The sequence below is a fragment of the Oncorhynchus mykiss genome, chromosome 27, assembly GCF_013265735.2.
Source record: "Oncorhynchus mykiss isolate Arlee chromosome 27, USDA_OmykA_1.1, whole genome shotgun sequence".
Classification (NCBI taxonomy): Eukaryota; Metazoa; Chordata; class Actinopteri; order Salmoniformes; family Salmonidae; genus Oncorhynchus; species Oncorhynchus mykiss.
In genome coordinates, this window is record NC_048591.1 from 9,744,669 (window position 1) to 9,769,023 (window position 24,355).

Here is a 24,355-nt window from a genome sequence, read left to right on the forward strand (position 1 = left end):
GTTGCTATAGATAACTGCTTATCTAAATCATGTACAGTGTTAGTGATCAAATGATGTACATTATATAAGGGAAACTCCTTATAACCATGCACAGGCAGCAGGGGGCGTAGTTGTGTAGTCTGTCTCCAACTACTGCAACCCCCTCAGGGCAGCCTTGTTAGGGAGGAAGGGGTGTTGAGAAGGGGGATAAAACAACTCCAGCCCACAACCTCTGTTCCCATGTGGTGGCCCCAGCGTGCAGCATGTGGTGGCCCCCCGGCTGGTTCTCTCTCGCCGGGCAGGCAGGCAGACCCCCAGGTGGCAGATGCAGCTGAATATTCATCAGCTGGGAGATTTAATTTGTCTGGTAATTGGTGGGCTTGTGTTGAGCGCTGCTGAAAGTGTCACCACGAGGGAGGGGCCAGGGGGAGGGCTACACATTGGCATGACTGCACATAACGCACAGAGACATGCAGCAGCGCCCCGGTTCAATATACTGGATATTATTACACACTATACACACATGCTGGGCTGTCCAGGTGGAGAGTAGAACATGAGTGGTTTGGACGGTCTTGGTGTCTGTGCTCTCAAGGAGAAAATGGATCTTTTTTTTTATTTTTATTTTTTTAAACTTTGGTACCTTAGTCCCTGTCTAAAGAACTGTTAAGACTTTGAAGCATTGGTACAGATTTTCTGTTCAGTTTCGATCAGTCTGCCCCTGGGCCAAAACCGGTCCACAAGTGATTTGGGGCCTGTCAAATCAGCAGGAATTCAACTAAAAACAAGTTTATTTGAGGAAAACTGTTCCCAAGTATCCCCACAAAAAAAGATGTGATCTTGTCTCAATGTGATCAAGGTATGAAATTGTTTATTTACAGATACAAAATCTCATTTTGGGCTTGCAGTGTACGAATGTATTATTTTCTGACCCCCTGGCCATTTTTTTGCTGACAAAAATCGACCCGTGTCTGAATCTATAGCCTACCCCTGGTTTAGATGCATAGGAGAGATTAAATGCTAACTAGCCTGGATGGCTATCAACTTCAATAAAGGAATATTCTGTAGTATTTGAGAGGTGTTGTGGCTGTTTGGACCCCGCCGAATTGTCTGACACTGACGTTTGAACGTCAACACAACCACAAAATGTCATGTTATGTACCTTATGCGTTTGCCATATATTGTAAATCATGTCAAGAGTTTTTCTGTCAACAGTACCATCTGATTGACACATACCTGGCAATCACGCAAGTGTGTGTGTGAAGTGGAACGTTTCTCACTTTCCTCCTTCGGTCTTCTCTTTCAGATTCCAGATCAGTTTGACAATGGTGAGTTGTTTCCCCAATGACTGACGCCACCTGTGGTATTCAGTCTAATCCATAAGGTGTTTTGGAGAGGTTTTCTTTTCTCAAAGTTTAGTTAGCTTCGAGATCAGTGTTTTTATTTTGGTGTCTGAGGCTTTTGGCACACCTGTGTTCCAACATCTGCTCCTGGGCTATAAAAGGATCTCACATTACATCAGTTGTGTTTTATAGCTGAAGTAAAGGTAAAGGCTACATAAACATGGAATAACAAAGCTCAGACAGCTGTTGGTGGTTAACTTGCGAAGTCTTAGCCCTGTTTACAGTTCCATTAGATTTGTCTATAAAAAATTGAGAGAGCTTGTGGGCTGTTTGCTTGACCTCTAACAATCTAATACCCAACATATCCATACAACGTTCACAACACCCTCCACCCATTCATTGACAGTGGTTCAGATGAGGCCCCCCCTCCCCTCTAACTTGCCTTTTCTGCTGTCAGCCTAGGATTGCGGGCAGGAAAGGGGTTGTATGAGCGATCAAACCCACTGAGAAATGCCACCTTGCAGGGGTCCCACACCCAATGCACAGGCAATGCCAACCACCCCCCTTTGTGTGTGACTACCACCCTGTACCCCTCCATATTCCCCTCAGTCATCCCTATAAACTGCCAGGCTGACAACCTGGTGGAAAGGGTCTCATGACAAGACCGACACAAAGGAAAATGGAAATGACATTGTGTTTCTCTCCATTTTTGTAAATGTTTAAGTTGTTACAACCCGTTGGTTGCCCCAATAGATTAGTAGTCCTCAATGTCTGTCTGTTGGTTTTTTCATTCTGAGTGCACGTTTGGCCAGTGTGGAGCTGAGAGGGAATGTGTAGCATTTTGATAGGACTGGCTATGCTATTGAAATTACAGGAGGGTAAAGCAGGGGTCATGAGTCGCGAGGTGCCTCCCTCCCTGCTTCAAAGCTATGCTAATGCCTGGGACAGCTGCGGCCCTTTCTAAAAATCTGAAAGGACATGGGGAAGTCTCCTCTTTAAACGCGTAGCAATGTTATACAAATAATTACTTAATTCCTCACGATGTCACGCTCCCCAAAGTCCACTACGTCTGTCTATCTGGGAACGTTGCTGCGTCTCTATTACCTTAGTGCCCAGAGTGCTGCTACAGCTGCTGTTATTGGCCAGCCCAAATGCACCCACAGCGTTCAATACCCCTAATGAAGGCCTGAGGAGGAGCCCCCAGAGGAGTGTAGAGGGAGCATTCCTGCCCACGTGTCCCTCCAACCCAATTTGTAGAAGGCAAGTGAAGGGGATGGGGGGGGCAGCGCAGCCTGGATGCCTCCACTGGATGGGTCCTCGGGGACCTGGGGCATTGAGGTCTGGCCTGCAAACAGACGTGCTTATGAGACCCGTGTCGCCATGGCAAGTGATGGTATTCAGAGCACCGGCATTTTGCTGAGGAGGAGCGTTGGACGCTGTGACTGTGATGAGCTCCCCAAAAAGCACCCTGTTGAGGCCACACTGTGGTGTGTGACATGCAGGACTGCTTTCAAAATACTCACCGAGGTTGGAAGGTGTTGCTTTCTCCTAATGTGTACTGTGGATCTAAGAAACGGTCTTGATGCAGTATGCAATCAATCAGTACACACACCAGATGTTTAGGGGGAGGGGAAAAAATTTATTGCTTTAATCTTCAAGCACTATTATTAGGCTTAACTCACTGACTTGTACTTTTCAGAGTCATTTCATGACTTGGAAGACGTCATCTCTTCCTGTCCATTTTATCAGATCGATTCACCCTCTGTGTCCCAGTTAGTATCCCACAGCTAGAATCCTCAGAGCGTGTTTGGCTGTGAGTTGAGGGGCGGTTCTGTACGACCTCCATGTTTGCTCGCTCTGTGACAGAGACGTAAAGCCCCAAGGAGGATAAAGACCACCAGGGCTCCAAACAAACTAACCAACCCAGCCTGCCTCCTGTACCTACTGACCCAACCAACAGCCTGTGTCCCTAAGCTGGGTATTCTAACAGAGTGGCCTCCTGCCTCCTGCCCCCACACCCCTTACCCCCACTGCAAAGAGCGAGGCCGGACAACCGTTTGTCACGGCCCAAGAAAGAAGCGATTGACAGCGCGAGCCAAAAGCAAGAGCCCCCCCCCCCCCCCCCCAAAAAAAAAAAGAAACTGGGGAGAAGAAAGGCAATTGAGTAATAATGGCCTTAAGCAAACTAGCGGAGCATATGCCACCCCAGTCGAGGATTAAAGGAGGCCTTTGTTATGTCCGGAGGCCCGGCCATCGATCTTTCTCGCTCTTCCTCCTTTCCTCCCTTCGTCCCTCCCTACTTCTCCCCTGTTTAAATTGTCATCTCTCCCGAGAGCAACAGCCTATTACACTGGCAAACAAGGTTCGGACGAGGCTGCCTGACCAGAGTGTTGCTGCTTGTTAAAGCCTACTTTTCTGGCCTTCCTTTCAGTCAATATCGGTCCAAACTGTGGAAACGGACTGCTTTGTTTTTGCTATAATGGGGGTTTTGCTTTTGATGAGACTGAGTTTGATCAGTCATAATGACAGCCAACAGTTACCAATGGAGAAAATGGAGGTAGCTTCCCCACCTCACTCATCATTGGAGGACCCACTGTGGCCTGGCTGACAAATATTAATCTCCTCGTCATCCTTTTCCTGTCATCCTCCTTTCAATCTCATCCCTCCACTGCTATCCCCCTTAGCCATATTCCACATTTGCGCACACATACTCGTATGCATACACATGCCTCTGCAACCCCCGTCCCTCTGCGAGGGGGTGTAACGATACCCAGCCTGGCTTGGCGCTCCCATGGGAGAGGTTTGTCAACGTGGTCGGTCACAGTCCCACACTCTCTGGAAGAGTATGTACCTCCCAGGCCAGATAAAAAAGGAAGGGGGGGGGGGGGTGTTTAACCAGGTCACCCACTCCCAGGCCTGCTGTTACAGAGGGGCCTGACTGGTTAAACACACTGTGGCTGCAGGTAGGCCGGACACTATAGGCTCATAGAGACCTATTCCAGGTTTCTCACTCCCTCTCTGTCCCAAATGACTTCACACACCAGAGTCACCTGGCGGCTGCATGCTTTAGCTGAGTGGTAGCATTTGCCATGAATTTACTGAGATGTTATTTGTTGGGACCAATGCTGCAGTCCCCGATGCTGCAGTCTTAAAACGGAAATCAGCCATAGAAACAAAGCTTTTTAACAAACCAGGGAGTCTGCTAAGAGATGGGGCTGGATAAATGTAACCACTCAAATTCAGCTATGGATGCAAGGACTAACCATTCATGCTATTCAAATTAGCCTCAAAACATAGTATTAACCATGTCGTGTTTGACATTTTCTGATATGCCACACTAGTCAGGTAAATGGATTAGCTTGGCATTTCTCCTGTTGACAGGGATGTAAACAAATTTGGGCACAACGTTTGAGAGAAATAAGGTTTTTGTGCATATGGAACATTTCTGGGATCTTTTATTTTCAGCTCTTGAAACATGGAACCAACACTTTACATGTTGCGTTTTTATTTTTGTTCTTTGTATGTAGCAACTGCTGATTGCCCCTTTTTTTTATTGTAAATTGTCATTTGTTAGGACTGCAGCTGTGTACATTCTACCACCACCAGAGTTGGCTTGAGTCAGTCAAGAGTTTGGACACACCTACTCATTCCAGGGTTGTTTTTTGTTTTGTTTTTTACTATTTTCTACATTGTAGAATATTAGTGAAGACATCAAAACTATGAAATGACACACACAGAATCATGTAGTAACCCAAAAAGTGTTAAACAAATGAAAATATATTTGAGATTCTTCAAAGTAGCCCCTCTTTGCCTTGATAGCTTTGCACACTCTTGGCATTCTCTCAACCAGCTTCATGAGGTAGTCAAATGGAATGCATTTCAATTAACAGGTGTGCCTTCTTAAAGGTTAATTTGTGGACTCTCCTTAATGTGTTTGAGCCAATCAGTTGTGTTGTGACATGGTAGGGTGGTATACATAAGATGGGCCTGTTTGGTAAAAGACCAAGTCCATGTTATGGCACGAGCAGCTCAAATAAGCAAGATAAATTAGTCCATTACTTTTAAGACATGAAGGTCAGTCAATAAGGAAAATTTCAAGAACTTTGAAAGTTTCTTCAAGTGCAGTTGCAACAACCATCAAGCGCAAAGATGAAACATGAGAACTGCCACGGGATAGGAAGACCCAGAGTTACCTCTGCTGCAGAGGATCAGTTCATTAGTCACAAGCCTCCAGAAATTGCATCCCAAATAAATGCTTTACATTGTTCAAGTAACAGAAACATCTCAACATCAATTGTTTAGAGGAGACTGTGTGAATCAGGCCTTTGTGGTTGAATTGCCAAAAAGAAAAAACTACTAAAGGACCCCAATAAGAAGAGACCTGCTTGGGCCAAGAAACGCATGGCAATGGACATTAGAGCGGTGGGAATCTGTCCTTTGGTCTGATGAGTCCAAATTTGAGATTTTTGGCTCGAACCGCTGTATCTTTGTGCGATGCAGAGTAGGTGAACGGATGATCTCCGCATGTGTGGTTCCCACCGTGAAGCATGGAGGAGTTGTGGGGTGCTTTGCTTGTGACGCTGTCAGTGATTTATTTAGAATTCAAGGCACACTTAACCAGTATGGTTGCCACAGCATTCTGCAGCGATATGCCATCCCACCTGGTTTGTGCTTAGTGGGACTATCAGGACAATGACCCAACACACCTCCAGGCTGTGTAAGGGCTATTTGACCAAGAAGGAGAGTGATGGAGTGCTGCATCAGATGCCCTGGCCTCCACAATCACCTGACCTCAAATCACATCAAATGTATTTATATAGCCCTTCGTACATCAGCTGATATTGCAGTGCTGTACAGAAACCCAGCCTAAAACACCAAACAGCAAGCAATGCAGGTGTAGAAGCACAGTGGCTAGGAAAAACTCCCTAGAAAGGCCAAAACCTAGGAAGAAACCTAGAGAGGAACCAGGCTATGTGGGGTGGCCAGTCCTCTTCTGGCTGTGCCGGGTGGAGATTATAACAGAACATGGCCAAGATGTTCAAATGTTCATAAATGACCAGCATGGTCAAATAATAATAATCACAGACCTCAACCCAATTGAGATGGCTTGGGAAGAGTTGGACCGCAGAGTGAAGGAAAAGCAGCCAACAAGTGCTCAGCATATGTGGGAACATCTTCAAGAAAAAGCATACCTCGTGAAGCTGGTTGAGAAATGCCAAGCTGTTGTCAAGGCAAAGGTTGGCTACTTTGAAGAATCTCAAATATAAAATATATTTTGATAACTTTTTTGTGTACTATGTTATTTCATAGTTTGGATGTCTTCATTATTATTCTATAATGTAGAAAATTGTCAAAATAATAGCCCAAGGGGAGTTTTGGTCCACGTACACTAAGTGTTCCGTCTTGAGTATGGTGTGTTGAGAAATTATGTTCACTCCACAATGTTTACAGCTGACATTTTATCTCTCTTACAGACACCCCGGTTATCCAACAGTTGAGAAGGACGTTCAAGTATTTCCAAGATTACAGACAGGTGGGTGATGATAAATAAACACAAAACAGAAGAAACGGTTTCTGACACTCCCACTAGCCTGATCAATGGATTGTTCCACTCAAGTCAGCCTTTTCCTCCGAGGCCTGGGGGTGTTTCTTTCAGGGAGGTAGAATAGAAGGTCCTTGTCCATTAAACTCCTGGGTTAACCGCTGGTTTGGGATATTTATACTTGGTGAGACTGAGAGCCATGTTAGGTCTCTTATCTGTCTGTCTTTACTGAAGCAGAGGCAGGTGCAGCCACACCGCTTCGAGCAGGAAGGCGCCTCTGCATTAGCCTGCAGCTGCTGTTCCGTTAGACCCCTGTCCACACATACACACAAATCCATCTCCCTCGTAGGTCTTTGATCTCTTCAATGGAGCGTGAACAGCCCCCGGTCTCCGTGTGTGTGTGGATACACATGCACGCACACCCTTTCCTCCCTGTATCTCGACAACACACCTCCCCCCCTCGTCCTCCCTGCCCTTGGGTCTCCTGAACATGTCAGTTCTCTCTTCCACGCGTCCCATTTCCCTCTTGCAGCTGGTTCTTACAGGATTATGGCTTTATGGGGTTTGCGGTGATGAGGCCAGCAAACAAACTAAGGAAGCTCTAATGCTCCTGCATTCCCACATAAGCAGCCAAATACAGTCTCCTCCAATTTTACTACGGTGAGCCGGGAGAGGAAAAACATCTAATGAATGAGCTGAAGTGTTAAAGGGATAGGCCTCGTTCACCACAAAATACAAATGGCATACTTGAGAGAGAAAAAAATGTAATAGAGCTTGGCTGTTGTCAATTGACCCACATAGTTCTGATGTGCCTCTTGCTCTTCTCACCGCAGCATTGTTATTGTATAGTTGTGTGATGTCATGTCTGTGTGTCCCCAGATGATCATTGAGCCCACGAGCCCCAAGCTGCTTCCTGACCCCCTGAGGGAGCCCTACTACCAGCCTCCCTACACCCTGGTCCTGGAGCTCACAGACGTCCTGCTGCACCCTGAGTGGTCGGTACGTACCACCCCTTTCCTCCCCAACACCACCTCACCCACAACCTTAAATCCTGGCACCAGGCCCTGGCTGGGTGACCTGGATGCCTTCTCTCAGTACAGCCTTGAACACAAGCTGAAACATTTAATTGTTTCATTCCTGGGGTTGGATGGTACATTTATCATTCATAAGTAGACTTGTTTTTATTTGTTTACTTAGGCTTTTACCTCAAGCCCCCCCCCCGTTCCTCTGTGTGGCGGGGTGGCCATCTGGCCTGTGGGTCGCTGGGGGCCCACCACTAGTCTACCTCCGCTATCTCCTCACACATTACCTGTGGCTTCCACCTGGCCCTCTCAGAGCCTGTCCCAACCCTTACTCTAACATCACCCTCCACCTGGCCCCCTCAGAGCCTGTCCCGACTCTTACTCTAACATCACCCTCCACCTGGCCCCCTCAGAGCCTGTCCCGACTCTTACTCTAACATCACCCTCCACCTGGCCCCCTCAGAGCCTGTCCCGACCCTTACTCTAACACCACCTTCCACCTGGCCCTCTACCTGAGACCCTCCCTACTCCCCCTTACCTGAGTGGTCTCCATGCCCACTCCCCCTACGAGTGCCAGACAGGTGGGGCACGGCCGTAACCCGACACCTGCCCTCAGCAGACAGCCGCCTGGCGGCCCTGCACGCAGAGCCTTTGATTTCTGAAGAAAAGACCAGTGGCTTTTTGTGTTAACACAGGCCTGCACCCAGGAGGTCGTCCAAAGGCTTCATCTGCCATAAACTGCTCCGTTTAGGCTGTCGAAAAAGCTAAATGTATGCCTGTAAATATACCACTTTATAACCTGACAGACTAATGAATCATTCACTGGTTGTGTGCATTTATGTGGATTGAATAGTGTCTGTCGAAAAAATTAAAATGTTACCCTAAATATAATAAACTGATGATTTGAAATGGATTATTCACTGACTATTTTTGTGGATAGCTTTCAGTGAGTGTTCTATCTATAAGGAATGTATCCCATTGCTGTTGGGAGTTGTTAGTATGTCTTTAAGCAGGTGAGGCAAACTGGTTTGTTCTCCCGTCCTCCCCACAGCTGGCTACAGGCTGGCGCTTCAAGAAGAGGCCAGGCATCGACTACCTGTTCCAGCAGCTAGCCCCTCTCTACGAGATAGTCATCTTCACTGCTGAAACAGGCATGGTGAGTGACATGACTGAACGCTTTTCTGGCGTGGGCCAATGATAACTTGCAAGATCTTGTCACGCCATTATTGTACCGTGATGGTTTCAAGTACAACTTTGCAGTCCTACGTTTTACGAATGCTCTTCTTTGAGATGGAATTTTCCATAAATAACCCACCCATCTTTCTGTACCTCTTGTGGCAATCAACATTGCAAATCTATAGGTGTTGCAACATAACACATTAACTGCTGAAATAAGTCACATGCCACATGAAGCATTTTGGATTGGTTAAGGCACAGACCTGCCTGCCTCACCTAACAGTCACCTGCCGCAGCCTCCCTCTGCCACAGCCAATCAGGGCTGCTTTTACCGCCTGGTGTAGCTTAGCTCGTTTGTGAACGCACACTGCACCTGTCACCTCCCCCTACAGGTCTCCCCTGTAGACCTTTTGTTCTAATGGACAATGACCCACCCCCGAAACAAAAAGGTGTTTTGTCACTCCAAACTAGCACTGTTGACGATTCTTGATATCAAACAACATCCCTAGTGTTGTTGAGTTTGACTGTTTTTGTTGTTTTGGCACCAATATGTCTCGCCCCTGTTTGTCCTAATTACATACGTCTTGGCCAACAGGCGGGCTCAGAACGGTATGCCTTTTGGGCTGCAAATACCCCTTTTATTTATGCCAACATTTTCTATGCAAATGAGCCATGCTCCGCTCTGGGTCTAATTGGTTCCTTGTTTAGGGACTGTTTTGTTTTCTCTGGGTGAAGGTCAGCCTTAGTGTTGTGACCTGCAGCAGTGACTGTGCCAAGTCAAACTGAAGCCTGGTCTGTACCTCCGCTAGCTGCAGATTGCCCTACGGAGTATGGATCATTAACCCACCAAGGTTTCCTAGGCTTCACATTGGCACATGTATTCTCCCCCTGCCCACTGCGGTAGTGCTGACTAAGCCATGTAGTTCTAAGAGAAGCTGTCTCTTTTAGATTTTGAAGTGCGATTTTTATGAGCAGCAGCCAGGGAACTAGAACCTGACGACACCATCCTAGGTCTGTCACTATCCTCAGCCCAACTCTAGCCATGTAACCGATGGCCGTCATGCATATGCAGAAGCATCTCGCGTGTCAACGCTGTGTGACGTTGTGATGTGGGTTCTCTCTCACCAGACGGCGTACCCTCTGATTGACAGCATCGACCCCCAGGGCTTTGTCATGTACCGCCTCTTCAGAGACGCCACGCGTTACATGGAGGGACATCACGTCAAGGTAAACAAGTTGTCAGGCTGACCTTCCGCCACTGTGCGTGTGTGTGTGTGTACTGTTGTTTTTATGTACACTGCGGAAGCCTCCAATAACACAGAATTCCGTGAATTGAATGTCCTCCATGTATCTGAATTTAAAACAAAGACATGTCATGTTGTGTAAAAGCCATAAAATGTAGACAAATGCCCTGTTTGTCATTTATTTTGGATATACCTGTGTGTATGCTCTCTCTCTCTCGGTCTCTGTTTTCTAAGACATGAGTTGAGTTTAAGACTCAAGTTAGTGTGCTCCTTTTCAACCACGCTCCTCCTGGGCCAAGCCCCCAAGCATAGAACCCCTGGTGCGCCCCTCTCCACTGTGACCCAATGGTGCCGTACCCCCCCCCCCCCCCCTCCCAACCCTTTTGAACCTCAATAACCTTATGCCCCGCCCCCCCCCTCTCCAACAGCCGGAGTCCGTCTACATGCATGACTGAAGTACAATAGTGTCAACTCTGCTAAACTAACTTGTCATTCGAGAGAACCTCTAAGGCAAAACTGTATAAGCTGGATACTGTTGCTTTAATCATGTCGCCTGGCATCTTAAATGGCTGTATATTACGAGCTGTATCAGGGCTGACTGTAACTAACATACCTAGCCTACATCACCATGTTTCAATGGAGTGCTTTTGTAATGCATGGGAAACTAATTTGGCCTGGTAGTAATGTGTGGTTATGGTCCCGGCGTAGCGGGGTATAGGTAGGTATACCTTCTCGGTGAAGATGCATGGCTGTGTATTATTCATGGAGGTCAGTTCTTTCCATGTTAATCACTCACTACTAAAACTCATATTCATCGGGAAACATGAATAGTTGATGAGGGTAACCTGCTACCCCCTGCTATACAGAGCTTGAATGTGTTTATTTGGCGATTAGTCATCCTGAGTCTAACGTTACATACAGGATCTTCCTCTCCTTCTGTGCACTCGCCTGAATTCACGTGTCTCCTGTCCTCCTCCCCTACCGTTGGTGACTTTCTGCCCATCTCTGTCTCTTCACCCCCCTCCCCTCTGTCTCCCCTCCCTCGCCTTCCATCTGGCCCGCTGAAAAGCAACCGGGAGGCAGAAAGGGAGTGAGGGAGCGAGAGAATGGGAGGTCTGAATAGAGCCGAGTCCCCCGAGACCTCAGGCGTCTGTCCAATGGTGAATTTCGATGGTGTTTCTCCCCCCCCAAACTATTTTTAAACAATGTGGATCCACAGATGTGAGGTGTCAATAAAATGAGCGGGCCGATCTGACGACGACACGTTATCGTCTGGTCTGTCTAATTAACTGTGATTAGAACCAGGCTGTGGTAGAATCAGCCATTGATGTTGACGACAAGTCCAAATTTGAGGGTGAGATGTGGCCTAGCTTTGACCCCCCCCCCCCCGAAGACATAGGGCAGTTAGTGGAGGGCACGACCGTCTGCCACAGGTGGACCGACTGGGTGGAGTTGAACAAGACCGAGTGCTCCACCAAATTTTGCGTGTCAGAGATCAGTGTTACTTTTGTTTCTTTTCAGTTGAAGTTGTTTCATTCTCCATGGGAGTGTCAGATTTGAAGTAGTCATACTAGTGCACTGTGTTTGTTTACCTGCTCACCAAACTTGTGTGTGTGTGGGTTGGACACATTCCTACTCCGGCTCGCAGCCTGTTGCTTTGTTAGGAGCACACTGCTGCCTTGTGAAACCGGAGCCCTACCGTGCCTTTAGAAAGTGTTCATACCCCTCGACTTATTCCAAATGTTTTACAGCCTGAATTCAAAATGATTTCTACACACAATACTCCATAATGACAAAGTGAAAACATGTTTTTAGATATTTATTGAAAATGGAATACAGATGTCTAATTTACATAAGTATTCATTAGCACTTCACCTGGCGCCGTTACGTGTGGTGACGCTTGGCGCCGTTACGTGTGGTGACGCTTGGCGCCGTTACGTGTGGTGACGTCTGGTGCCGTTACGTGTGGTGACGCGATCCATGTATTTTCACCTGTTGTGACATATTTATTCAAAATGTATTTTTTCCCTGACAAGAAGTTTCCTTTCATTTGTTAAATCATTTTATTGTAGTAATGAATTCTTTAGTAATTTTTTTCCATATTTTAAAAAACTTCTTCACAGTGTCATTGTATTATCGCCATCATATAAGCCAGATAGGCCTATCACATAAATCAAATTTATTTATATAGCCCTTCGTACATCAGCTGATATCTCAAAGTGCTGTACAGAAACCCAGCCTAAAACACCAAACAGCAAGCAATGCAGGTGTAGAAGCACAGTGGCTAGGAAAAACTCCCTAGAAAGGCAAAAACCTAGGAAGAAACCTAGAGAGAAACCAGGCTATGAGGAGTGGCCAGTCCTCTTCTGGCTGTGCCGGGTGGAGATTAAAACAGAACATGGCCAAGATGTCAGTCAAAAAGATGGTGTCTTGTCCTGCTCCTGAAATCTGCTCCGGCATTCTTCCCAGTCATCAGCAACAGAGCATTAGAGTAGGTGCATGTATGACATCAGTTAATTAATGGCTGATTATACACCTACATAAGTTTCCAGCTATAAAATAACGCAATATGTCACAGGTCTAAATATGTGTCATGACCGTGTTAGGTCAGCTATTATGACCTATTATAAACTGTATATCAGACCGTATACCACTGGTTTGAAACAACATTTCATCTTTACTGCTCTAATTACGTTGATAACCAGTTTATAATAGCAATAAGGCACCTTGGGGGTTGGTGGAATGTGGCCAATATACCACGGCTAAGAATGTATCCAGGCACTCTGCGTTGCGCATAAGAACAGCTCTTAGCTGTGGTATATTGACCATATACCACACCCCCTCTAGCCTTATTGCTTAATTATGACATGGCTAGGTTTTAAGTGTTAACAAATATTCACAGCCCTTAGTCAATAATTTGAAGAAGCACTTATTGACAGTGATCACAGCTTTCAGTCTTGTGCAAAACTGATCGACATACCCATCTGGATTTGGGGATTTTCTCAAGCTCTGTTAAGGTAGATGGGGAATGGCTGTGAACATCAATCTTAGTCTTTCCACAGAATTTCAATGGGATTCAAGTCTGGGCCACTCGAGGACTTTCACATTCTTGTTCTAAAGCCATTCCAGCGTTACATTGGCTGTGTGCCTAGAGTCATTGTCCTGTTGGAACAAATCTTTGCCCCTGTCTGTTTGCATTCTGAAGCAGGTCCTCATCAAGAATTTGCCTGCATTTGTCTCCATTCATTGTTCCCGCTATCCTTACCAGTCTCCCAGTACCTGCTGCAGAAAATTATTTATTTCCCCCCCCCCCAATGATGGAGACCACTGTGCTCTTTCGACACTAGAACTTGTTCCCCAGATTTATGTCTCATCACAAATCTCTCTATCTACAGACAGTTCCTTGGACTTCATGGTGTAGTTTCTGCTCTGACATGCACTTTCAACTGTGGGACCTTATATAGACTGGTGTTTCATTCTAAATCATGTACAAACAATAGCATTTGCTCAATTTGGAGTATCGTAGCAAAGGGGTGTGAATAGTTCTGTAAATTAGATTTCTCTATTTCATTTTCAAGGCATTTGCAAAAATGTCTAAACATGTTTTTACTTTGTCATTATGGGGTATTTTGTTTTTAGATGGGTGAGACTCTCTTTCATGCTTTCAGAATGTAGGGCGCAAGACAAAATGTGGTGTAAGTCAAGGGGTATGAATACTTTCTGAAGCACTGTAGGCATCCCACGGCCAACTCAACTACACGTCTGCCAAACACATACTGTATTTAATCTAACTGAAATAATAAGCCATCATATAGGCTGACCAACTCTGTAAGGACAGACATCAATTCATCACTCCCAAACTCATTACTGCACCTAGGCTAATGTAGAAATGCACATCCGTCAATGTACACACACACACGTATTCTCTTGGCGATTGGGCCCTGTCTCAGAAATGGTCTTGGAGGGCTGCTACATTAAAACTGCTACATTATCTCTACGTTAACGTTTCGAATTGCAGGAAATTAAGTAAAGGGGGGGGGGGGGGGGGGGGGGGGTCCAGGTGACAGTGATAAGGAGAACTCTGCGTCCCTCTCCATCTGCTCCCCATGACCACCACTAAGACTCAATGCACAGGGCAGGCCAGGGGAAGTGTGTGTTCTCCCCTCTACACGTGTGTGTATATATATACATACATACATACATACATACATACATACATACATACATACATACATACATACACTGCTCAAAAATATCAAGGGAACACTAAAATAACATCCTAGATCTGAATGAATGAAATATTCTTATTAAATACTTTTTTCTTTACATAGTTGAATGTGCTGACAACAAAATCGCACAAAAATGATCAATGGAAATCAAATGTATCAACCCATGGAGGTCTGGATTTGGAGTCACACTCAAAATTAAAGTGGAAAACCACACTACAGGCTGATCCAACATTGATGTAATGTCCTTAAAACAAGTCAAAATGAGGCTCAGTAGTGTGTGTGGCCTCCACGTGCCTGTATGACCTCCATACAACGCCTGGGCATGCTCCTGATGAGGTGGCGGATGGTTTCCTGAGGGATCTCCTCCCAGACCTGGACTAAAGCATCCGCCAACTCCTGGACAGTCTGGTGCAACGTGGCGTTGGTGGATGGAGCAAGACATGATGTGCTCAATTGGATTCAGGTCTGGGGAACAGGCGGGCCAGTCCATAGCATCAATGCCTTCCTCTTGCAGGAACTGCTGACACACTCCAGTCACATGAGGTCTAGCATTGTCTTGCATTAGGAGGAACCCAGGGCCAACCGCACCAACATATGGTCTCACAAGGGATTTGAGGATCTCATCTCGGTACCAATGGCAGTCAGGCTACCTCTGGCGAGCACATGGAGGGCTGTGGGGCCCCCCAAAGAAATGCCACCACACACCATGACTGCCCCACTGCCAAACCGGTCATGCTGGAGGATGTTGCAGGCAGCAGAACGTTCTCCACGGCTTCTCCAGACTCTGTCACGTCTGTCACACGTGCTCAGTGTGAACCTGCTTTCATCTGTGAAGAGCACAGGGCGCCAGTGGCGAATTTGCCAATCTTGGTGTTCTCTGGCAAATTCCAAACGTCCTGCACGGTGTTGGGCTGTAAGCACAACCCCCACCTGTGGACGTTGGGCCCTCATACCACCCTCATGGAGTCTGTTTCTGACCGTTTGAGCAGACACATGCACATTTGTGGCCTGCTGGAGGTCATTTTGCAGGGCTCTGGCAGTGCTCCTCCTGCTCCTCCTTGCACAAAGGCGGAGGTAGCGGTCCTGCTGCTGGGTTGTTGCCCTCCTACGGCCTCCTCCACGTCTCCTGATGTACTGGCCTGTCTCCTGGTAGCGCCTCCATGCTCTGGAAACTACGCTGACAGACACAGCAAACCTTCACAGCTCGCATTGATGTGCCATCCTGGATGAGCTGCACTACCCGAGCCACTTGTGTGGGTTGTAGACTCCGTCTCATGCTACCACTAGAGTGAAAGCACCGCCAGCATTCAAAAGTGACCAAAACATCAGCCAGGAGGCATAGGAACTGAGAAGTGGTCTGTGGTCACCACCTGCAAGAACCACTCCTTTATTGGGGGTGTCTTGCTAATTGCCTATAATTTCCACCTGTTGTCTATTCCATTTGCACAACAGCATGTGAAATTTATTGTCAATCAGTGTTGCTTCCTAAGTGGACAGTTTGATTTCACAGAAGTGTGATTGACTTGGAGTTACAATGTGTTTAAGTGTTCCCTTTATTTTTTGGAGCATTGTGTGTGTGTGCGTGTGTATATATGTATGTGTGCATCAATAAATGTAATGGTTTGCATAAACTAAGATGATTGCAAGGCATTTTGTGTGTTTCACCGATCGTCACAATTACCTTTTTAAACAATGAAAGGGATAGATTTCATTTTTAACTCCATTCTTTAGATGAATTCCTCTTCAGAGAGTCTTGTAACTCAACTCTTTTCCACCCTCCCCTGTAGGACGTGTCATGTCTGAACCGGGATACCTCCAAGGTGATAGTGGTGGACTGTAAGAGGGAAGCCTTCAGCCTGCAGCCTTTCAACGGTATGGCGCTGACAAAGTGGGACGGCAACTCAGAAGACCGAACACTCTACGACCTAGCTCATTTCCTCAAGAGTAAGTGTGTGTGCGCAATGGAGTGAGTGTCAACCAACCTGTTCCTTCCCAGACACGCTATTCACTCGTGTTTTTCTCCGGCAGCCATTGCGCTCAGTGGAGTGGATGACGTGCGTTCTGTGCTGGAGAACTATGCACTGGAAGATGACCCCGTAGAGGCCTTCAAACGCAGACAAGCGCAGCTAGCACAGGTACAGTCCAAATAAACCCAAAGTCCAGGAGCAATGGATGACGACTAACGAATACACTACCATTACCAACCAAGAGAAGTGTCCTCATTCTCAAGAAACATTACATTTTCTGTAGGAAAAACATTGTCACTGTTGATGGCTTGATGCCCTTTTATCCATCTGTTTTGTGAGCACTTTAGAGCTATAGTCCGTTAGATACTGATGTAACTGTAGATACTGGTGTGTGTGTGTGTGTGTGTGTGTGGACAGGAGGAGGAGCAGCAGAGGTTGGCTGAGCTGGCCCAGCCGAAGAAGCAGGGCATCTCCTTGGGCTCCATCGCTGGACGGTTCTGGCGCTCCAAACAACAGTGAGTGGCCCTCTCTCTCGCACCCACCAATCGCAGCCCACCCCTCCACAGTGTCCGGCCAAAAGGATGGCTGGCTGCAGTCACTCGGCGGGGTGGGTGGCGGGCGTCTCTCGACGTGTGGGGGAGGAGACAAGGAGAGACCATCCAATCAGCTGAACTTTTGACTGTCACAAGCATGTCTTTGGGGATGGGGGGAGCTGGAGAGGAGCAAGGGTCCAAAATAACATTCTGGTACCTCTGTCATCAGCAAAGTCACTTCCTGGATCTCAGATGCTCAGGTGAAGGCGGCGCATGCCCCCACCATCTGCTTTCGTTGGTCCTCTGTTGGCACTGACGTACACAAAATGGTGCTGAGTGGTTAGACACAATTGATTAAACCGTTTCAGTCCACATTAGTTCGTCCACTTCTACTGCCCACCGGCCGGTCATACGGGGAACTGACCAGAGAACAGTGCTCTTATCTGCAACTCCATGCACTTGGATCTGGTGCTCCGGAATGATGGAGTTTGATCAGCTTTGTGAAACAGTTTCCTTGTTTTTTTTATTTTTTATGTATATCTAAGACAAAGCTTGTCAGGGTTTAGGATATGAATGTTATTAAACCTGTTGCACTCTGAGACTCTAAGCTTATCTCCACCAACAAGAAGTCCTTGCTTGGACAGGCGCTGTTGACGCCAACGGGACTTTGTGCAACAGAGGCTGGAGCTTGCGCTGTAGGAATGAGTGGGAGAGACATTTTCAGCAAATCAAGGCAAGCCATGTGAAATTGGGCTGGTGGCACGCATACTAAGTGAAAAGGGGATCCTGATGTCTTAATATGTGCTTGTTGAATATTCTGTGAGATTCAGTTTGTGAACCATTCACATAGTCCCAAATAAAAAATCTTAAATCTAGCATCTTGTGTGATTTGGCACAACCGAACATGTAATGTGAACTAGCATCAATCCGGTGTTTTCATGGCAACATGTTGAATCTTCTCTAAATACCCTGACATCTATACTGAATAAAAATATAAATGCAATGTGTCAAGTCTTGGTTTCATGAAATAAAAGATTGGTGAAATGTCTTCAGCCATCCATGAGGTAACTTTTTGTATGGCTCTATCGGTTTACATGTTATCAAGGACGGAAGTCACGTGTGTTTCGAACCAGAGGATCACTGGTTCGAGTCCTGTTTGGGGCAGTTGGACAATGGAGGAAGCTCAACTGTTAGCAGCACGCTGACTGACGCCTGTTACATTGGCAGATATAATCGAAATCAAATCTGAGATTTAATACATTAACAACTGGAAGACCTTTCCAAGCTGACTTTTTTTGTGGAAGAGGTCGTCATGGAAATGTTTGCAGCACATTTCAATACAGCTATATGGCTCTGGTAAATTGGTAGGATACTCCTCCAGGACATCGACTGTTTTTCAGCCATAGGCCTGACTGAGTATGCCTCCACCAACTCCTATTTACAGTTCTGGTATAGGCAATGGGCTGGAGGTAGTCAATGGCCATGTGCCAGAGCATCTCAAGTAGGACTTTAGTAAATGACAAACATTGAAATTAAGTATTGTGACGATTAACACCTGACAAACACTGAGCCTCTTCAGTATTTGGCACTAGGGAATTTGTAGTTTAAGGCAGCTGATCTCCAGCACAAATATTAGCAATACCTGATTAGGGTCGATCAATGCACGTCATCCTCTTAGGGATATTTGTTAGGTTTTAAGGTGTTTAAAATATTATTTGTTTTAGGGATTGGACATAATTTGTGAAGTCACTAAGCCTGAAATCCCTGTTTTGATTTTGCACAAACTAGGAGAAAATAGGTTCATTTAACCAAGTGTATTGTATTATCAATGCATCTTTGCAGCCTATTGTAAAATAGCATTGCGCATGGAGTGGGCCATTAATTGAAAATTCATCGAGAGAGGAAATCGCCCAGCGGTCGCAATAATTCGTTTGCATAGACTTTCTTCACAGAAACGCGTGACTTTGTAACGCCAATTGGAATACAACCGTTTGAGAGTATGGTGTGAAGGGAGCATGTGATGGCTCAATTCACAAATACATGCAAGTTGTGGGGTGTCGAGGCTTTTTGGTTTACCACCATGCACTACCTAGACAGATGCACACGTGCCAAAATACAAATGGCCACAGGCTTTCTTGGGAAAATGAGTGTGGGAGTTAATCTTTCTTTTAATACCATGGTTATTTAGTTAAATAATTCGTTAAAATATATCATCTGCATATCTTAATAATTAGTGCAATTATCAGCAGTAGGCCTACTGGGTTGGAAGAAAACGAAATTCGATTGTCATATTTTAAATTGAATTTCCTATTTCCTATTGGTTATAGTTAAAGTAGTACTACCGCTCAAGTGACTATAGTGACATACGTTTCTGTTTACAAAGCATGTGACAAATACACCTTTTATTTGAAGTGACGACAATGCACTGGTCCAGGTAATTTACATAGATCTGGACAAAAGTTACTTTTTTTCTGTCTGCTTTAATGAGGTAATTTTCATTACCAGCATAGTTTGAGTAGGCTAGGACAAGTTGGGTCAGAAATGAGAAGGCCTACCCATGTGGCCTGCAAAGGGCAATGTGCCATTTCATTTGAACCAAGCAAAATCTGCTCGTGGATAGGTGCGACCTAACTCAACCGACATAGTGTCACCTTAAACTGCTATAAGTGAACAAGCACGCGACAGAGCCTGGGAATCGGACTGTCTCAGGCTCATGGTGTTGCACTTGACACCTCTACAGAATGTGCAAATTCACATTTATAGGCGCCCTATGCCTTCTGCCACCGATTAACACCACTCCAAATGTTCTCGCAGTGCGTCTTTCCGCTTCTGGTTGTTCCCCTCTTTTTCTCCTCCCAGTTTAAACACAACTGGTGAGACACACGCCACACCACGGCAAAAGTGACGATTCCTACACCATTTGGACATTTGGGCACGTGTGGAGATTTGAGTGGCAAGTGCTAGAACATTTGCCCAAAGCTGTTCCATAAGGGTTGAAGAAATGGCACAACCTTTTAGATGCAAATCGACCAAATACTTTTCACTTTTTTTAAATATCACAATTCTGACGAGCTATTTCCATGGACATTACGCATGCTAAATACTTGTTAAACGCCTGCTGTGTCATGTCCTGTCGAATATCTGCCTCTGCAAACACAGGCATATTACAATTATGCACGTATTCGATCGTGTCATCCATCTGGTCATCGACTTGTTTTAGCATTCTATTCCCTTAGGCCTAACAATTGTCTCTGATATTAATTTGCATACTACTAGTGCTTGACTTGGGATGGAAGAAGTGCAGGATCTATCATTTTCTAAGTCGGTCCATTTGTTCACCGAAATTCACAAATGACGTTATGCTATAGGGACCTCCTGATTATTCTTTGTTGACGATTTATACACATTTTCCGGGACTTCTCCGTGACCTTTAGCCAAATTTCCATGACACTGGAAAGCTGCTGTCTGATCCCATGTAGACCTACCACCACCTGCCGTTGTGCCCTTGATCAAGGCACTTAGCCCCCCACACAGAAATGCACTGTCATAGTCACATGTGGCCAACCCTCCATCTGGAGAGCTCCTGGGTGTGCAGACTTGGCTTTTTCAACATTACAACCAAATACTTTTGTCTTTATAAAATAATTCAATAACTCAGGGATGAAATGGATAAGGTAGGCTACTTCAAAGGAAGGTATTTCACTTAACATGTTTACGGCTCAAATACTCATTGTTTCGTGGAAAATCTATGCACAGCAAGTTATTTGTCAATTAGACTATAAAACGTATTCTAACGTTGTCGCAATTACATGGCTACTGTTTTAATATGGGGATTCCCAGCTTTCCAACGATGTAGATGTATTTAGGCTCTACAGTGCCGGTGGAAAGGCAACAATGAAAGCAATGTTTAATTAGCTGTAGTTAACTAGTGAGAACTTGTAGAAGTTATGGTTTTAGTTGATCTAGTTCGTCTGGCTGTTATTTATTTTATACCTGTTCTTGAAGTGTCGTACTCTCTCCGGGCAACGGCCCTCTAGCACTGGCGCACACTTAGCACCACAGACATGTACTGAATAAAGTTTTATTTGACTTTGAAGTGTCATTTCGATAATGGCTGATTATGTAGGTTTTTAATTGATTGATCATATTTTTAAATATGACCAATCAATTATGAATTACATTAACAATTATGAAACTTATTTCCATGACTTTTCATGACCTTGCAAACCCTCATTTGAGGGCAGGTAGCCTGTCGTTCTGCCCCTGAACAAGGCACTGATCCTATGCCGTCATTGTAAAAACTTGACTTGCCTAGTTAAATGAAGAAAAAATTAAAGATAAAATTTGACAACTTGGAACAGCGCATCATGCCGTTCAGACTGGCACATTTTCAATTTGCACTATCTCGAACAGCCTATAGTTAGTTAGTCAGTCAGTCAGTCACAGATTCAGAGACAAGCGGCAAATAAACTTCAACAAAGCTGAATCAGGAAATGAATGTCCACCCTGCATTGCTATTCAATGAAAATCCCGCCTTCATTCCGCTTTGATCAACCTTTTTTTGTCTCTGTGTGTGACTCTAGGTCAGCGATAGGCTACTTTGTTTTTATAGAAGAGCCAGTACTCAACCCCTAAAATTAGAAATGCCGGACAGCTCCGGCCCAAGTCAAGCACTGCATAAGACCATGCTTCCGCGCCGCATGCTCTGCAACAAAATCAATGAGAAGTATTTTTCGTAATTTTTCCGACTTTAGTGTTACGTATTTTTCGTTTACGCATTTGGCTATAGGTCCCATGAGAGCGTAAATATGCAAAACAAAATGTTCTTATGATGTTATATTTTGTCATTGTTTCAGGCAATTATCTGCTTTCACTGACTTCAATGTGGTATTGGATAGAAGGCTTAGTGCCATGGACCTAATAAAAAGGTAATTGTTGCCATTCATATCCTATCAAAAGTGTCATACCACAACATGCTGTCGTATTAAAACCTCACAACTTGCATTGTTGTTTTGGTTAAATCAATCTCGTACAAGGATGCGTTCCGTCCGGTTGTGGATACGCATGATGGTAACTTTTATTGGTTACAGAGAGCACTTCATATTTATTTATCCTGTCTTTTGTCCCGAGTTGGAACTCACCCCGCGAAAGCACCCGGTCCGGATAACTATCCAACAAAATAATGATAGAGGTTCATCTGAACCCTGTTTTCTTTTTTTCTTTTTTTGTGACGCGCTTCAGCGGAAGCGTGCCAGGGGTAGTCAGGACCAGCGGAGGCACGCGCTGCCCTCATTAGAATTACAATAGATGAGCGCAAAGGATGAGCAACAGTTTTCAAATGTGCCCATTGCCCCTGTAGACCCCCGCAACAGCAAGCACACCCAGTCTACTGACACACGCGCCCCATTAAAACATTAGATTGTAGGCTACAGATAATGTCGCTGTTGTATGGAATTTATGGTTCTTGTTCTTCCTTTTACGTTTTTAATTACGCATTTAAATTCTCATTGTAATACTGCATGAATAAGGAAATGTTCTACGCTAATGTTATTAAACTACACTCCCCTCGTCTGATTTATTTAGTTAGTTATTCCATTGCAATAGCCTGCATTCAGAGGTTTGGCTAGAACGACCGAGTGGGGAACTGTTCATGTTATCACAGCGAGCATATGGCGGACACACTCCACTTAACTGGAAGCCACTCGAGGGCCACCCGCACCATTACGGATATGCGTAAACGGATAGGGGCGGCAGGAAGCCTAGTGGTTAGAGCGTTGGACTCGTAACTGAAAGGTTGCAGGATCGAATCCCCGAGGTGGCAAGGTACAAATCTGTCGTTCTGCCCCTGAACAAGGCAGTTAACCCACTATATAACACAGCTTCTATAGGCCTACCTGCTATGTGGAGTTGAAATCAAATCACATTGTATTGGTTGCATACACATACAGTGCAGTAGGAAAGTACAGACCCTTTGACTTTTTCCACATTTGAAGTTACAGCCTTATTCTAAAATTGATTGAGTACATTTTATCCTTCATCAATCTACACGTAATAACAAAGCAAAAACAGGTTTTTAGAAAATGTGGCACAAATTAACAGATCTTATTTTCAGACCCTTTGCTATGAGAATTGAAATTGAGCTCGGGTGCATCCTGTTTCCATTGATCATCCTTGAGATGTTTCTACAACTCGATTGGAGTTCACCTGTGGTACATTCAATTGATTGGAAATTATTTGGAAAGGCACACACCTGTCTATATGAGGTCCCACAGTTGACAATGCATGTCAGAACAAAAACCAAGCCAAGAGGTTGAAGGCATTCCCCATAGAGCTCTGAGACAGGATTGTGTCGAGTCACAGATATGGGGAAGGGTACCAAAACATTTCTGCAGCATTGAAGGTCGCCGAGAAAACAGTGGCCTTCATCATTCTTTAAATGGAAGAAGTTTAGAACCACCAAGACTCTTCCTAGAGCTGGCCCCCTAGCCAAACGGATCAATCAGGGGAGAAGAGCCTTGGTCAGGGAGGTGACCAAGAATTTGATGGTCACTCTAACAGAGCTCCAGAGTTCCTCTGTGGAGATGGGAGAACCTTCCAGAAGGACAATCTCTGCAACACTCCACCAATTAGGCCTTTTATGGTAGAGTGGCCAGACGGAAGCCACTCCTCAGTAAAAAGGCACATGACAGCCCACTTGGAGTTTGCCAAACGGCACCTAAAGACTCTCTCAGAGCATGAGAAACAAGATTCTCTGGTTTGATGAAACCAAGACTGGACTATTTGGCCTGAATGCCAAGCATCACACCTGGAGGAAATCTGGCACCATCCCTTTTTCAGCGGCAGGGATTGGGAGACTAGCCAGAATCGAGGCAAAGAAGAACAGAGCAAAGTACAGAGATCCTTGATGAAAACCTGCTCCAGAGTACTCAGGACCTCAGACTGGGGCGAAGGTTCACCTTCCAACAGGACAACTACCCTAAGCACACAGTCAAGACAATGCAGGGGTGACTTTGGGACAAGCCTCTGAATGTCCTTGAGTGGCCCAGCCAGAGTCTGGACTTGTACCTTATCAAACATCTCTGGAGAAACCTGAAAATGGCTGTGTAGCGACGCTCCCCATCCAACCTGACAGAACTTGAGAGGATCTGCAGATAAGAATGGGAGTAATGTCTACTATAGGCTATTGTGTGTAGATTTGAGGGAGCAATTTAAAAATCTATTTTAGAATATGGCTGTAACGTAACAAAATGTGGAAAAGTCAAGGGGTCTGAATACTTCCCGACTGCACTGTATGTGTGGGGTGGCTGTATAGACCATAGGGAC

The 24,355-nt window shown here is 45.4% G+C and overlaps 1 protein-coding gene across 1 annotated transcript in view; it reads left to right on the top strand.

Moving 5' to 3' along the window:
• Positions 1-18,080, top strand: part of LOC110507499 (mitochondrial import inner membrane translocase subunit TIM50) — a 30,983-nt gene extending 12,903 nt beyond the window's left edge. The window contains exons 4-11 of the mRNA XM_036965703.1: positions 1,283-1,304; positions 6,794-6,852; positions 7,741-7,860; positions 8,935-9,039; positions 10,188-10,286; positions 16,320-16,476; positions 16,561-16,667; positions 16,920-18,080. Of these exons, the coding sequence (XP_036821598.1) occupies positions 1,283-1,304; positions 6,794-6,852; positions 7,741-7,860; positions 8,935-9,039; positions 10,188-10,286; positions 16,320-16,476; positions 16,561-16,667; positions 16,920-17,018 (768 nt within the window). The 3' untranslated portion in view covers positions 17,019-18,080. The remainder of the gene's footprint in view (positions 1-1,282; positions 1,305-6,793; positions 6,853-7,740; positions 7,861-8,934; positions 9,040-10,187; positions 10,287-16,319; positions 16,477-16,560; positions 16,668-16,919) is intronic.
• Positions 18,081-24,355: the final 6,275 nt, after the last annotated feature.